Source organism: Prionailurus bengalensis, chromosome D4 (assembly GCF_016509475.1).
Source record: "Prionailurus bengalensis isolate Pbe53 chromosome D4, Fcat_Pben_1.1_paternal_pri, whole genome shotgun sequence".
Taxonomy (NCBI): domain Eukaryota; kingdom Metazoa; phylum Chordata; class Mammalia; order Carnivora; family Felidae; genus Prionailurus; species Prionailurus bengalensis.
In genome coordinates, this window is record NC_057359.1 from 86,524,867 (window position 1) to 86,540,014 (window position 15,148).

Consider the following 15,148-nt stretch of genomic DNA (forward strand, 5'->3'; position numbering starts at 1 on the left):
CAGGCGGCGGCGGCGGCGGCGGCGGCGGCGGCGGCAGGTGCGGCCGCGGAGGGTGGGAGGGAGGAGGGAGGGGGCGGGCGGAGGGGGAGGGGAGGGCGAGGCCGGGGCACCTCCCCCTTTATAACGCGCCCCCTCCCGGGCTCTCGGGCCGCCTCCTCGTCGGCTCTTTCCGTCTCGCCCCCTCGCCCGGCCGCCCCGGGCCCGGGCCCGGCCAGGGAGCCCCCAGGCCGCGGCTCGGGGGCCACCCCCCCGCCCGCCGCCCCGCGCAGCCCGGCGGAGGCGGCGCCGTCGGAGGAGGAGGAGCAGGGCACTGCGGCTGGCCCCGGATCGGGCGCTAGAGCGGCAGCGGCTTCGGCAGCAGCGGCGGCCCGGGCCGATGCAGCGGGACGCACCGCCCCGAGCCCCAGCCCCGGCGCCCCGGCTCCCCGCGCCCCCGATCGGGGCCGCTGCCAGCAGTGGCGGCGGCGGAGGCGGGGGCAGTGGCGGCGGCGGAGGCGCCTCTGCAGCTCCGGCTCCTCCTGGCCTCCCGGGAACTACAAGTCCCAGGGGGCCTGGCGGCGGGCGGCGGGCGGAAGAGGCGGGGTCGGCGCCGCGAGGCCGGAAGTGGCTGTGGAGGCGGAAGTGGCGCGGCCGCGGAGGGGCCTGGAGCACGGCGGCGGGACCCGGAGCGGGAGCGGCGGCGGCGGCGGCGGCTGGGGGCGGCGGCGGCGGCGGCGGTGCACTGGAGGCGGCCATGGCAAAGCAGTACGACTCGGTGGAGTGTCCCTTTTGTGATGAGGTGACCAAATATGAGAAGCTCGCTAAGATCGGCCAAGGCACCTTCGGGTAAGGCTGTACCCCCCGGGGGATCGGGAGCCCTGGGCCTGCAACCCTCAGGGCCGACGTCGGGATGCCCAGGGCCGGGCCCAACGTGGTCGGGAGGCCACAGAGCACCAGACGTGTCCCCTGGTCTCTCTAGGCCGCGCCGCAGCCCGCCTGGGCCTGACGGAGCCGGCTGGCGGGGAGGAGCCTGAGGCCCGTGATGGGGGGCGGGGAGGGGTTGCAGAGAGGAGCTTGTGAGGGGAGCGGGCTCTCCAAGAGAAGCCTGGGTGAAGAGTCCGAGGAAAGGAAGTAGAGGCTTGGAGAGGGACCGCGGATAGCGGGAGGATGGGGCGGGCAGAGTAGGCGAGTGCCCTGAGTACCCGGCCCAGCCCCGCCCGGGGAATCCCTTTTTTTTCTGCCCTCCTCCTCAGGTGGGGGAGGGGCGGGCCCAGCAGAAACGGCCTGATGAAACCTCTTGGGTCCCCCCTCTCGGCCTGCAGGGAGGTATTTAAGGCAAAGCACCGTAAGACCGGCAAAAAGGTGGCTCTGAAGAAAGTGCTGATGGAGAACGAGAAGGAGGGGGTGAGTACGGGCGGGGTGGGCGGGCCTGCCATCTCCTCTCGGCTCGGGGTTGGGTTTCCACCCTGCTTCTGCTAGGGCTCTCACGTCGGGAATCAGTGTAGGTGTGGTAGTTTGGGAGTTTCCATATTCCGGGGAATTTGACTTCGTAGTTCAATTTTTTTGTTCAAATGTTTTAGAGCCTTTGATATTTCATTTTTAGGTAAATACGGTTGGGGCCAGGAGGGGGAGCTCATGCTTGCAGAGTGCGCCTCGGTTCCTCAAGTTAGGACGCTTTTAAACACTCTGTCCTTAGCGTTTATTTTGCGTAGCATAAAAAGAAATTCCATGCAGCGGCCTTCAAAGGGTGATTGGTACTCGGTTGTAAAGGAACAGCCCCCCCCTTCCATACATCAATTTAGCTGTAGTCCAGCTTCCCAGACACCTGATTCTTAGCAAGGAAATGTCTTTGAATAGCTGTTTTTGTTCCCACCTAGTAAATTAAACACAGGCATAGAGCTAAATTTAAGGGTTGAAGAAACTGTGGAGCCTTTGGTGACTAGCAGTGAAGTGTTAAGTACCACTGTTTCAGTTCATCGTCTCAAAGCAGTTCCTCGAGGGTTGCGTACTACTTTTAACATGCATTTTACAGATAAGACACCTGAGACTGCTGATCTCAGAGCCTGTCACCTTACTCTCTTTCCCAACCTGTGCCCCTTAACTGTGGAGCTCTTGGCTCGATCGTGAGTCTGTAGTTCACTCGCTCACCTTTGACCACCTCCTGTCTTTCTCCCACTCAGTTCCCCATCACAGCCCTGCGGGAAATCAAGATCCTCCAGCTTCTAAAACACGAGAACGTGGTTAACTTGATTGAGATCTGTCGAACCAAAGGTAAGTTGTTTGGATCGGGTCTCCGTCTTCAGATGGGGAAAATGAGGCTTACCCGTCCCAAGGCTTTGTTTGTAAAGTTGGAAGCGGACGCGCTTAAATTGCCTCTTCTTGACCCAGACCTACCGACTGTGACTGCTTTCCCGGGTCCTTTCGTCATAGCTCTTGCTGCCCCGGGGCCTGCCACAGCACCCGGCCTGGAGGAGGCACTCAGCAAATAGTTGACCAGTGAAGGAATGCACAGCCGGTTACCTGAGTGTCCGTGGGTTGGAGGGGTAGAAGCTGGCTGTGGGAAGATAAGTTGCACATGGGGTTTTATACTTTCTTTTTCTCACCCCCTTGCCCGTTCTTCCCATCTTAGCTTCCCCCTATAACCGTTGCAAGGGCAGCATATACCTAGTGTTTGACTTCTGCGAGCATGACCTTGCGGGGCTGCTGAGCAACGTCTTAGTCAAGTTCACGCTGTCCGAGATCAAGAAGGTCATGCAGATGCTGCTCAACGGCCTCTACTACATCCACAGAAACAAGGTGGGGGGCAGAGTGGGGGAAGAGACCGAGGCTGGGGTTGGCCTCCGCTCCCACTGCAGGGTGGATGTGCCTGAAGGGCCCTCGGAAACCTGATCGAGCCGTCTTGTGCTTCCTGCAGATCCTGCACAGGGACATGAAGGCGGCTAACGTGCTCATCACCCGCGACGGGGTCCTGAAGCTGGCAGACTTCGGGCTGGCCCGGGCCTTCAGCCTGGCAAAGAACAGCCAGCCCAACCGCTATACCAACCGTGTGGTGACGCTCTGGTACCGGCCCCCGGAGCTGTTGCTCGGTGAGGACTCCCGAGCGGGCAGAGGGGGGCAGGGGCTGGGCACTTACCCGGCCTCAGTCCCCCACTGCCAGGGCTTCTTGAGCCGCCGGCCCTGGGGCATTGCGTCTCAGGAGGCCCTCGGGCTCAAGGGGCCCTCCTGGTGCGCTCTTCTTCCCAGGGGAGCGGGACTACGGCCCCCCCATTGACCTCTGGGGTGCCGGGTGCATCATGGCGGAGATGTGGACCCGCAGCCCTATCATGCAGGGCAACACCGAGCAGCACCAGCTTGCCCTCATCAGCCAGCTCTGTGGCTCCATCACCCCTGAGGTGCGTGGCCAGGCTGCAGGTCCCCAGGGTCCCCGCAGGATGCAGAGATCTGGAAGTCCTCCTGGCAAGGGAGGAGTGGGGAGTGGAATGGAAGGAAAGCCCTGGAGAGGTGGCTGGGGGAGGGACAGGGCTGGTGGTCGTTAGAGCCACACGGGCAGTGTTCAGATCTCACCCCCGTCGCAGTTCTGTGGCCTCGGGGAGGGCATTTGAATCCCTCACCTCAGGGCTGAGTTTTCTCCTGTGTGAAACAACTACGCCTGTGTCGGGCTTGGTGAAAATATCGTAGGTGACTTGGGTCAAAGGGTGTGGCGCTTGGTGTGTGTCAGGGACACAGTTACTGCTGCTTTCGCTTTGGAGAGGTCCGGTTCGTCCTCCAGGGGTGGTCTGGGAGCATCTGAGAGGAGAAGTTTTAGTCCCTTCCGGTGTGCAACCAGTGGACAAAGCCACGCACCCCCCTGAATTGACGCCGTCCTCTCCCCATGCCTCCCGCCCAGGTGTGGCCAAACGTGGACAAGTACGAGCTGTTTGAGAAACTAGACCTGGTCAAGGGCCAGAAGCGGAAGGTGAAGGACAGGCTGAAGGCCTATGTGCGTGACCCCTACGCGCTGGACCTCATCGACAAGTTGCTGGTGCTGGATCCCGCACAGCGCATCGACAGCGACGACGCCCTCAACCACGACTTCTTCTGGTCTGACCCCATGCCCTCGGATCTCAAGGGCATGCTCTCCACCCACCTGACGTCCATGTTCGAGTACCTGGCGCCGCCGCGCCGGAAGGGCAGCCAGATCACCCAGCAGTCCACCAACCAGAGCCGCAATCCCGCCACCACCAACCAGACGGAGTTCGAGCGCGTGTTCTGAGGGCCGGCTGTCGGCGCTTTGCATTAGGGCAGTTTTATTTTTTCTCCTGCTGTGTGACTTGCGTTGTGGAGGTTATGGGGCATTTGAGTTTTCCCTAGTGCTTTATTTTATTTGATCCCCACCCTGGGCACTGGGAACGCCAGCTGAGTGGACTGGAGGAAAGCTTTGGCTGAAAGCCCAGGAGGGCACTGGGGCTGCCTCCCCTGGTTCCCTGGCTTTCGAGATGATGGCCAGAGGGTCTCCGTTTACTTTCAGACAGGAATGGGGTGGGAGGAGAGGCACACCCCACCAGTGACTTTGTAAGCGTTCCCAGCGTGACCGGAGCAGGGGACAGGCCCCTGGCCTCTCGTCAGCCCGCCTCTCGAGATGAGAAACTTGCGTGGGGGATGGAACTGGCCTCGGGAATGGGCTGGTCTTGGCCCAGCCCTCGGAAGCACTGGGGCTGGCAAAAAACTTGGTTTCTTCAATAGAAAATTTTATCGTGTTTCTTTTGTTCAGTTGTTTGGAGACATTCCTGGACACGGTTTGGTCAGTTACGATTAAAGTTGACTCTTTTTTTTTTTTTTTTTTTCACCCCCCACTAAGTGGCTGTGTGCTGTGTTCTGTGTTCAGACCGCCAGCCCTTAACCCTGTGGCCAGCACGCTGGGCCTGCGCATTGAGGTTTGATTTGTCGAGTCTCGACTCTTTTCTTTATCCCCGTTCATGTTTCCGGACGTAATTGCAGAGGACTTTCGTCTTTGTTTTTCTTTTGAGCATCTTCTGGAACACTGGTTACGATGCTCCCTTAGTTTTCTCCACTCAGTGTCCGAGGAAGAGGGAAGACAGTTGCGGCGGGGTCACAGTTCCCTGGAGAGGGAACCCGGGAGGGTCCCCGATAAGCTGCATCTGCAGCAGGGATCCCATCTACTGTGGCGGACAGACACGCTCAGACTTGACTCACAGGCACAGGAGGCTGCAGAAGGCTCTTAATCAGAACCACAACCGTTAGATCTGTCACTTTGCAAAGGGCCCTCAGGCTGCCGAGTAGTGGGTGGCTTAGGAGAGGCAAGAAAGGACCAGAGCAGTTGAAGGCTCCCCAGGGGCTTGGGGAGGTGGCGGCCACCTGGATTAGGATGTGAGTGGGCAGGAGGACAGAGAACCGTGTGGCGGTTGGAGGGTCAGGCACAGGAGCTGGAATCCTTGGACGAGAAGCACGTTCTGGTGGATCTGTTTGCTGTGAGCATGAAGCTCAGGACAGACACGTTTGAGGCAAATTCTTCTGCATTCTGGTCACAGGAGGAGGCCTTTTGAAGGGGGTCCCCAAAGGAAGGTCGGCAGAACCTTTTACCAGAACTGTCCCTGCAGAAATTGACCCAGATCTCAGCTTCACAAAAGGCCAGTAGAAGTAAAAAAAACAAAAAACAAAAAAGCAAAAAAACAACAACAAAAACACCACCACTTGACTAGTAAGTACATTGAGTTCTCAGGGCTGCTGTGGGGAATCACAGACTGGGTGGTTTACAACAGAAATGTATTCTGTCACCGTTCCAGAAGCTAGAAGTCTGAAATCCAGGTGTCAGCAGGGTTCGCCGGCGAGGCTCTGCGAGAGAATGTTCCATGCCTGTCTCCTAGCATCTGGTGCCAGCCCTTGACCTTTCTTGGCCTGTACATGTATCTCTCGAGTCTCTGCCTCCCTGCCTCCACCTGCAACCGGGTCATCTTTCTTCTGTGTGCGACTGTCTCTCTGATGAGGACACCAGTCCCTGGATTTAGTATGATCTCTTCTTAACCAGCTACACGTGCAAAGACCTTTTCAGATGAGGTCCCAGTCTGAGGTTCCAGGTGGACGTGAACTTCTATTCAGCTCAGCTAGGAAGGAAGCAAATCTGTTTGGAAACAACGTTGAGATGTCCTAATGGCTATTGAGTTGGTAGGTTTTGAGTGACCCGATGAGGGAAAATTTCTGGGGCTGGTGGTTTTTTTCTCTGAAGGCTAAAAAGCTGCTCTGAAAGAGACACATGCTCTCTGACCCAGCAGTTCACAGAAGTTTCCACTGACGTACGGGGACCGTACGAATCCTCCCTACCTCTCTGATAGTTTGGTTCCTTCATTCAGCACTTACTGTCTGTGTCTTCCGAGGACCAGGCTTTTCTAGACTCAACACAGCTACAAAGCAATGGCTACTCCCACCTCTGTGCTACTCACATTCTAGTAGGCTCAAACTAATCTGATGGGATAAATTGTGTGGAAAACGACAAGTGGAATAAGGAAAAGAGTAGGGGTCGGTTGAGGGGCTCCGGGTGACACGGGAGCAGAAATCTCAAGAGAAAGGGGGTACCTGGGGTGGGGGGGTGGAGAGTGGCACCAGCACCAGATCCAAGACCAGGAGGCTTTGAGAGCTTGTGCAGAGGGGGGCACGTGTTTAAAAAGTTGCAGTGACTTCAGGGCGCCTGGGTGGCTCAGTCGGTTAAGTGGTCAAGCATCCTGACTTCGGCTCGGGTCATGGTCTCCCAGTCTGTGAGTTTGAGCCCCGTGTTGGGCTCTGTACTGACAGCTCGGAGCCTGGAGCCTGCTTCGGCTTCTGTGTCTCCCTTTCTCTCTCTCTCTGTCCCTCCCCTGCTCGTGCTCTTTCTCAAAAACAAATAAACATTAAAAAAAAAAAAAAATTGAAAGGTCGCATTGACTATGTTGAGACAAACTTGGGCAGAGCTGGAAGCGGGGAGCGGCCGAAGCTGCTGGAATAATCCAGGCATGAGGTGGTGGGGGTTGGGCCAGGTCATTAATACAGCTGGTGGCGAGTGCGTTGATTTACAGGTGGCCGCGAGGGCAGATGTATTTTCAGGTTGGATGTGAGTGTGAATGAAGGGAGTTGGAAGTCCCAGGCTTTGCTGGAGGGACGACGAGGCTGCCATCCCTGAGACGGGAGGCCGAGGGAGGTCAGGCCAACCCACCGGTGGGTCAGCGTGGTGATATGGAGGTGACGGATGGACATCCAGTTGAGTGGGCAGGTGTCTGTCTAAAGCTAGCTCAGGGCCCCCAGAATCTGCCAGCACGGTGGTTTGTTAAGGCCCGGGGCAGGAGGGGAGAACAGAGACCACAGCCTCCACAGACGTCCTCAGGGAATCAAGAGCAGCAACCGATGAGGTAAGGGATCAGAGGAGGAGGGTGCTCTTTTTATTTAAAAAAAATTTTTTAATGTTTATGTATTTTTGAGAGAGAAGGCAGAATGTGAGTGGGGGGGGGAGCAGAGAGAAAGAGAAATCCAAAGCAGGCTCCAGGCTCTGAGCTGTCAGCACAGAGCCCGACGCGGGGCTCGAACCCACGAGCTGTGAGATCATGACCTGAGCCGAAGTCAGGCGCTTAACCAACTGAGCCCCCCAGGTGCCCCGACGGGAGAGGGTGTTCTGGGGAGGAGGGAGTGGTCACTTGGACAGGTACCACTGGTGAGTCCAAACGATGGATGGGAGTGAGGGCTGACCAGGCATAGCCATGTGGGGGTCAGTGGTGGGTGGTTCAGACAAAGGCCTGCTGGGAGCAGCAGGATTACGGGAGACCGAGATCTACTGACTGAAGGATTAGGGGGGCACCTGGGTGGCTTAGTCGGTTGGGCATCTGACTCTTGATTTCGGCTCAGGTCTCATGGTCATCGCGCTGAGTGTGGAGCCTGCTTAAGATTCTGTCCCTCTGCTGGAGCTCTCCTAAAAAAAAAAAAAAAAACAAAAAAACAAAAAAAAAAACAAAAAAAAACCCAAAAAAAAAAACCAACTAAGAAGGATCAGAGGTCCAGCTAGTCTTGGATAGTCTAAGAGCCCTGACACTGGAGTGACCCAATAGAGACGACACACGTTGATTCTCGTCCTGTAGACAGAGGGCCATATGGCCAAGTGGACAGCGGCCACACAAGGTCTGTAACCTGAAAGGCTACACCCCTCACCCGTCCTCTGCTACCTCCTCCCAGTGTGTCCATGATGTTCGGGGCGGCCCCGTGGGGGGAAAAGCTGGGAAAAACCTCCCTGGGCTTCCGAAAATTAGAGCAGCTCTTCTCCGCCTCCAACACACGTCCAGATCTGTGACTCCCAGGCCGGGGGTGGGCGCCTCCAAGCAGGCTGACTGGTGATGCCCACACTGCTGGTTGGCATTCGGGCAGCATGCGCAGGCCTGGATGGAATGCTATGCAGTTGTGGAAAAGGATGTGGACTGGACGTATGCGCGCCGGGACAGAAAGATGTTCCAGAAACAGCTGGAAAGAGCAGGCTATAAAATATCTGTTGCCTGAAATCATTGTATAAGAAAAATAATCACACGAAACCGTTACCTAGGGTTTTTCTGGATGGTTTTGTTCCTCGTGTTTCTCTGTTTTCTCCTATTTCCTTGATTAATAATTTTACTCATGCAGTCAAACCATATCTTAAGAAAAAGCAGGCCCTGCAGCTGCTGGCTCTGAGCTCCCCAAACACAGAACACCCCAGAGAGGAGGCCTGGACTAACCAGCCTCAAAGCCTGGTGCGCTGGACACGTCCTCCTGTCTGTGGAGGGAGATGCGTGGCCTGGCATAGAAGCTCCCTGAGGGCAGGGCGTTACGGGGCATTACCCTGAGGCAGCTAGAGAAGTGCCTGGCATCTGCCAGTCTCAACTACCACCGGGAGGCAGCCCGCACAAACAGGTGGTTGAAGAGGCCGTGTGGCATCCGTGAGAAAGGCCTTCACCGGCAACTTTGGGCAGGCCCTCTGTGTCACCCTGCAGGCCAGGAACTCAGTCCGTGTCCTGGCTCCTTTCTGAGCAGATGATTTGGTGAAACACAGCCTCTCCCCCTCAGCAGGCTCTGACTCCTCGGGTCAAGGGTGCCTGGGCTTCCTGCCCCTGCTCTGCGGGGATCCCAGCCTGGCAGGGCCTGAACTGTAAGGGGAGGTGGGCTGTGATGATAAGAGGCCAGATTAGGCCAGCTCTGCTCAGCAGGAAGCCCAGCCCAGGGTCTGGAAGTTTCCCAAGTGCCCCCTTCCCTCAGCAACAACCGCCCCCCCCCGCCCCCGCGCCCACTCACCTTTAACCTTTGCTAGGTTGTTCTTTAACTAGGGAGATTCATCAGAGAGCTCCCTCCCCGGGCAGATCCCAGAATGAGAGCAGGCACCTATCAGGTAAGACTTTCCTCCCTGCACACGGGGAGGCGCGGGCCATGGGGTGGGGAGAGGGAACCCCCCCTCCCCTGACTCCCCTTCCTTTCTGTGGCCCAGCTGAACCCCGGACGGGGCAGGCTTGGCAGAAGTGCCCCCAGCCATGAGTCACTTTGTGCCCAGCCCCGATGGGGTGTGGGAAGCCCAAGGATGAAAGGTACCAGGTCCCTGGCTGCCTCCTAACCGGTGGCTAAGAAGGCGTGCTTGCAAGCAACCAATGGAGCAGCCGGGCCCATCGGGGAGTCTCTTCTCAGCTAACACTGCCTCCTTTCAGGTAGGAGAGCTTGCTTACCTCAGGCAAGTGGCCTGCCTCTCTAAGCTTCCATTTCTTTCTTTTGTGTAATGTATGTAAATATCTCTCGGGGCCCAAGGCCATCATCAGTGACAGCCCCAGGGGAAAACCTTGTTATCCATAAACCTTGTTCTACAGGCTTGGGGTGATCAGGGGTCCCCCTGTGGACCTCAGTTCCACCTTTTAACCCAGTTGGGGGCTCCATAGAAGCCCCCGCCCACTGTGGTCATAGGGAGACTTGAGGAAGAGGGGAGGGTCTCCAGAGCATAACTGACGGCAGCCATGGGTGGTGCAGAGGCCCCTCAAGGGTCTTCCTGTGCTCCGGGCACTGTGGATGTGATCCATGACAGGATTTCACCTGATTCGCCTCAGGACTGCTCTGTAAGGAAGGGTTGTCCACTGCAATAATGATAGTAATAATGGTAACACTCAGCTCATCTAGTGCTTACCATCTGCTGGGCTCTGTGCCCATGTTGTCTCCATTTTCTAGATCTGGAAGGTGTGGTTCCGAGCAGTTAAGGACTTAGCCCGTTAAAGATTTCTAACCTCTGTTCCCATGTGGAGCACTTGCTCTGTGCTCCCGGCCCAGCACCCCTTCATTGTCCCTTATCCCAGCCCTCTGAGGTGTGACATCCATACCGATGGAACCTTTTGCCCAGCAGCAGAGGAGGGGCAGCCCCAGATGCCAGGGTTGGAGAGCAGTAGCTCCTGAGAGGTCATCTAGGCCCCCTTCCCTTAGAGGCCAAGGACCCTAGGGAGGAGACGTGACTTGCCCAGGGTCACATGGTGTGGGTGGGGAGACAGAACTGAGGGCAGCTCCCCGGGGCTGTGGGGTATTGACATTTCACATGGCATCTCGAGGCAGTAGGGCCTCCTTCTAAAGTAAGAGTCAGCTCAAGGCTAGAGCCCCATTAATCAAATGACCAGGTCACCTCACAGAACACAGGGCAGGTGGGGGGCAGGGTCCAAGGGTGGCCTAGCGCTGGATCTGGGGCCTGGCATTACAGACCCCTGTGAATGACTAAGCTACGTTCCCTATTAACCCTTTGTTGCCTCCCCTGAGAAATGGGTCCATGCATAAAGATCTCTGCACAGTGCTGATGTCTAGAAAGAATTCATGTGAACTATTATTTAAGGAAATCAAGTCACAGGAGCTCCTGGCTGGCTCGGTCAGGAGAGCATGCGACTCTTGATCTCAGAGTCATGAGTTTGAGCCCCATGTAGAGTTTACTTAAAATTTAAAAAAAAAAAAAAAAAAAAAAAAAAAAAAAAAAAGCCAGGATTCCCAAGCTTGATCAGAGAGTCTAAGCAGTAGCCTCTGGGGGTGCCTGGTTGGCTCAGCAACTCTTGATCTCGCGATGGTGAGTCTGAGCCCCACGTGGGGTGTAGAGATTACTTTAAATTTCAAAAATAAAATAAAATTGAAAAAATAAATCAGCAGCAGCTGGAATCAAATGGCGCTGGGACTGGGCTGAATCCTTGTCGCGCTGCTTGCCAGCTGGTGAGCTTCGCAGGTGATTCTGCACTTCCGGTCCTCAGTTCCTCACCTGTCAAATGGGCTCGGCACGGCACCCGCCAAGGAGGAGAGTCATACATCTCACACCCCAGGGAGCAGGTGCTGAAGACAATCGCGGTTGCAGAGATAACCAGTTGAAAAAAAAAAAAAAATTCCACACACCTTTTCCCACTCTGAAAATCGCTAAAACAGCTGCCGTCCGGTCTGAGCAGGGAAGGCCTCAGCCAGCTCAAAGAGCACCCAGGCCCCTGGGGAGGAGGCCAGACTGAAACCAGTCTCTCTGTGGCCTGGCACACCGCATGGCCTCGCAGCACACACCTGGTGCTCTCGGAAGGCCCCTCTCGGCCACGAGTGGGGACCCCAGGAATATCTCAAGAACATCCGTACAGCCATGCCCGGTCCCAGGTCAGTTCTGGCCCCTTACTGGGCCTCAGTGTCCCCAACTGCTGGACAGATGGCGAGCAGAATGCGGCAAGAAGGTGACATTTGAGCAGAAACCTGGGATGATGGAGAGTGGGTTGTGGGAACTTTTGGAGGAAGAACGTTCTAGGCAGAGGGAACCACCAGTGCAAAGGCCCTGAGGCTTTGTCCTGCATTTTCTGTGTGACCTTCGGCTGGCTGAGTAACCAGTCTGTGCCTCAGTTTCCCATCTGTATAATGAGAATCATCACAGTGCTCGAAAAGCTGTTGTGAGGGTCACAGGAACACCTTTAACGCTAAGGGCTCACTGGACATGGACCTTTGCAGAGGTGGGTGTGAGCCTGGTGTATCTGAGGACCACAGAGAAGGCCAGCAGGGCTGGGGGCTGCAGGTGATGGTAAGAGATGGGTAGTTCAAAAGCTTGGATTTCATCCTAAATGCAATGGGAAGCCACTGAGACGAGATCTGATTTTCTTTCTTCTTCGTTTTTTTTTTAATGTTTGTTTATTTTTGACAGAGAGAGAGAGAGAGAGAGCATGAGCGGGAGGAGGGGCAGAGAGAGAGGGAGACACAGAATCGGAAGCAAGGCTCCAGGTTCCGAGCTGTCAGCACAGAGCCCGATGCGGGGCTCGAACTCACAGACCGCGAGATCATGACCTGAGCCGAAGTCGGATGCTCAACCGACTGAGCCACCCAGGCGCCCCTGATTTTCTTTAAAAATGACAGGATGGGGGTGCCTGGGTGGCGCAGTCGGTTAAGCGTCCGACTTCAGCCAGGTCACGATCTCGCGGTCCGCGAGTTCGAGCCCCGCGTCAGGCTCTGGGCTGATGGCTCAGAGCCTGGAGCCTATTTCCGATTCTGTGTCTCCCTCTCTCTCTGCCCCTCCCCCGTTCATGCTCTGTCTCTCTCTTCCCAAAAATAAATAAACGTTGAAAAAAAAATTAAAAAAAAAAAAAATGACAGGATGCAGGGCTCCTGGGTGGCTCAGTCGGTGAAGCATCTGACTCTCGATTTCAGCTCAGGTCGTGATCTCATGGTTTGTGAATTCAAGCCAACAGTGCGGAGCCTGCTTGGGGCACCCCCCACCTCTCTCTCTCAAAAAAAAAAAAAAAAAATGACAGAGAATGCTTGTAGGGGTCAAGCGAGCAGCAGCGAGACTATGGGGCAGACCAGCGGTGGTGGCCTGGAGGGGAGGCAGTGGCCGCTGGGGAGGCCGTAGGGTAGAGAGGATAGGTGTGTGGATGGCTGGGGTTTGGGGGTGAGGGAGAGGGAAACCCACGGTGAGAGCCGCTGGCTGGATGGTGAAGCTGTGTCCCAGGCTGGGAAGCTCCAGCTGCTTTCAGGGAGGAAACAAGGGAACAAGTGTTAGGGACGGGACCGGCTTAAGACACCCGTGGTCCGCCTGGGGGAGACGTCAGGAGGCCGCTCGTGTCTGCAGCTCAATGAAGAGGGACATTTGACAGTCAGACATCATCCCAGACCTGGGACCCTGGAGAGAGAAGCCTGAGCCCCGGGTCCTCCAACATGAAGATGCCGAAGGGGGAGGGTGCAGCCAGCAAGAAGGAAGACGCCGAACCAGGGAGGGAGGTGTCAGGGAGGTCCAGAGAGCACAGGGTTTCGGGAAGAAGGGCCTCATCGCCTCGTAACCTGCCACCCAGGATGGAGGGTGATCAACATGGCACGTGGGGCTCTGGATGCAGTTCCAGTTGTTGCCACAAGGTCATTTTTAGAAGTGGATTGTGGGATCGAAGGGAGGCCTATTTTTAAGGCCCTCCCAATAAACCGAAGTCGCAAACACCTTAGTAGCCAGAGTCAGGCTGGGGATTTGGCATGGCCACACACACACATGGAATTCTGTCTAAGGCAAGTTTTCTCCCCCACCCCCCCCAAAATTGCAGGAAAGTGTTTTCTTGTAGGTCACAGGATGTAAATAGATATTCAGAGGTGGAAGAGTTCTTATGTTTATCTGAGGGTCAGACCCCAGAGTGGCTATCAGGCTTCTGCACAAACCTGCCAATGAGCTTGAATCTCCCTTGGTCCCTCGGAAGGGACAGCGGGATCCCTCTAGTCTAGGCTCTCGGGAGTATGGTGGCCTTTGGAGACTCTTGTCCTCAGTGAAACACCCACCCATAGATTTCCCCAGAATTACAGGCTGGGACACAGCTCGCTTCAGCTCTCACCCTACTAAGGAGGAGACAAGAGTCAGACAGGATCAGAGAGGGGGAGCAAACTGCCCAGGGCCACACAGTGCATTGACAACAGGAAGCCAGGGTCACCAGACAGGTGAGCCTCCATTTCTCCACCTGTAAAATGGGACCGATCTCTAATTCACACAATTTTCAAGAGCATGAAAAGAGATTGCAGTGTCAAGTACAGGGGTGTTTCATAAACGTTAGCTAAAACCAACCCACTCAAAGAAAGCAAAGGAGAGGGGCACCTGGGTGGCTCAGTCAGTTGAGCATCTGACTCTTAGTCTTGGCTCAGGTCATCTCACAGTGGTGAGTTTGAGCCCCGCATTGGGCTCTGCGCTCACGGCACAGATCCTGCTTGGGATTCTTCCTCTCTCTCTCTGCCTTTCCCCTGCTTGTGCTCTCTCTGTCTCTCAAAATAAATAAAAACTTGAAAAAAAAAAAAAAAAGCAAAGGAGAAAGGTGTAGGGGAAAGGTATTTCAGGCAAAGGTAAATGTGAGCAAAAGCTTGGGGGTGGAAAACACCAAGGCCAATTCCTAAAATCCTTGCCAGCTGCAGGGATGGTAGTCTGCGATGATGGAAGAGGCGGGAGGTGGGCAGAGGCCGGGCTACAGTGATTTTATGGGCTTCATTAATCTTGAGGGCATGATGGGCCAAGAGAGGGGACAGCGACTCAGGCAGATCTGAGTTTAGAAGGTCCATCCTGGGGCCCAGCATGGGGCCTTTGCTGACCTACTGTGTGACCCCAAGCTGTCTCTGTCCCTCTCTGGGCCTCAGTCTCCTGCCCCTTACAGCAGTGAGCTTGGCTCTGATCCGGGTTATCAGGGTTTGCAAATACGTATCTTCCTTTGTGAGTTTCCTTCTTTACTGTCTTCTCACCTTGGACAGGGCGCTCTGCAAACAGGACTGTCATCTGTCCCCTGAACCCAGCGTCTCCAGCACCAAGCCCAGGGTTTGGCACAGCGATGAATGAGTGAATGAATGAATGAATGAGTGAATGACATCCTTTCCCTTTGGGAGGGTAGGGGTTAAAGCAGAACCCCTCTGCCCTTGCTCCCCACCCCACACACCTGCAAATCTGCCTCCAGTGGGTGGACACCCACCCACTTGCCAATTTCCTTACGCCTCCCCCCCCAACCTTTTCTGGCCAGACAATGGCTTTGTTTCTATTGTTCTTTCTGGAGAGCAAGAACGTTTTCATGCTGGCACCAAAAGGCCAACATTTGTTCTCCAGGTGTATGATGAAGATGCCTTTGATTTTCTCCTTGACACATTTCTGTTTCCTTCTGTGCACATCTGTGACTTTGAAAATAAAAAGCAATGATACAAAGGAGGTTAGCAGCCCCTA

General features: G+C 55.8%; 1 protein-coding gene across 1 annotated transcript; it reads left to right on the forward strand.

The window, feature by feature from the left end:
- Positions 1-274: 274 nt before the first annotated feature.
- On the forward strand, positions 275-4,815 carry CDK9 (cyclin dependent kinase 9). The gene is made up of 7 exons (XM_043565939.1): positions 275-825; positions 1,302-1,383; positions 2,160-2,250; positions 2,609-2,775; positions 2,894-3,065; positions 3,223-3,371; positions 3,866-4,815. Exons 1-7 carry the CDS (start codon positions 377-379, stop codon positions 4,229-4,231), a joined length of 1,476 nt encoding a protein of 491 aa, XP_043421874.1. The 5' UTR covers positions 275-376; the 3' UTR covers positions 4,232-4,815.
- Positions 4,816-15,148: the final 10,333 nt, after the last annotated feature.

Bases quoted from the DNA above. Each gene is read 5' to 3' on its own strand.
- CDK9 (XM_043565939.1), top strand. From the start codon at position 377: ATGCAGCGGGACGCACCGCCCCGAGCCCCAGCCCCGGCGCCCCGGCTC. The intron at 1,384-2,159 runs GTGAGTACGGGC...TCTCCCACTCAG, and splicing joins TGGAGAACGAGAAGGAGGGG to TTCCCCATCACAGCCCTGCG. The intron at 3,372-3,865 runs GTGCGTGGCCAG...CCTCCCGCCCAG, and splicing joins GTGGCTCCATCACCCCTGAG to GTGTGGCCAAACGTGGACAA.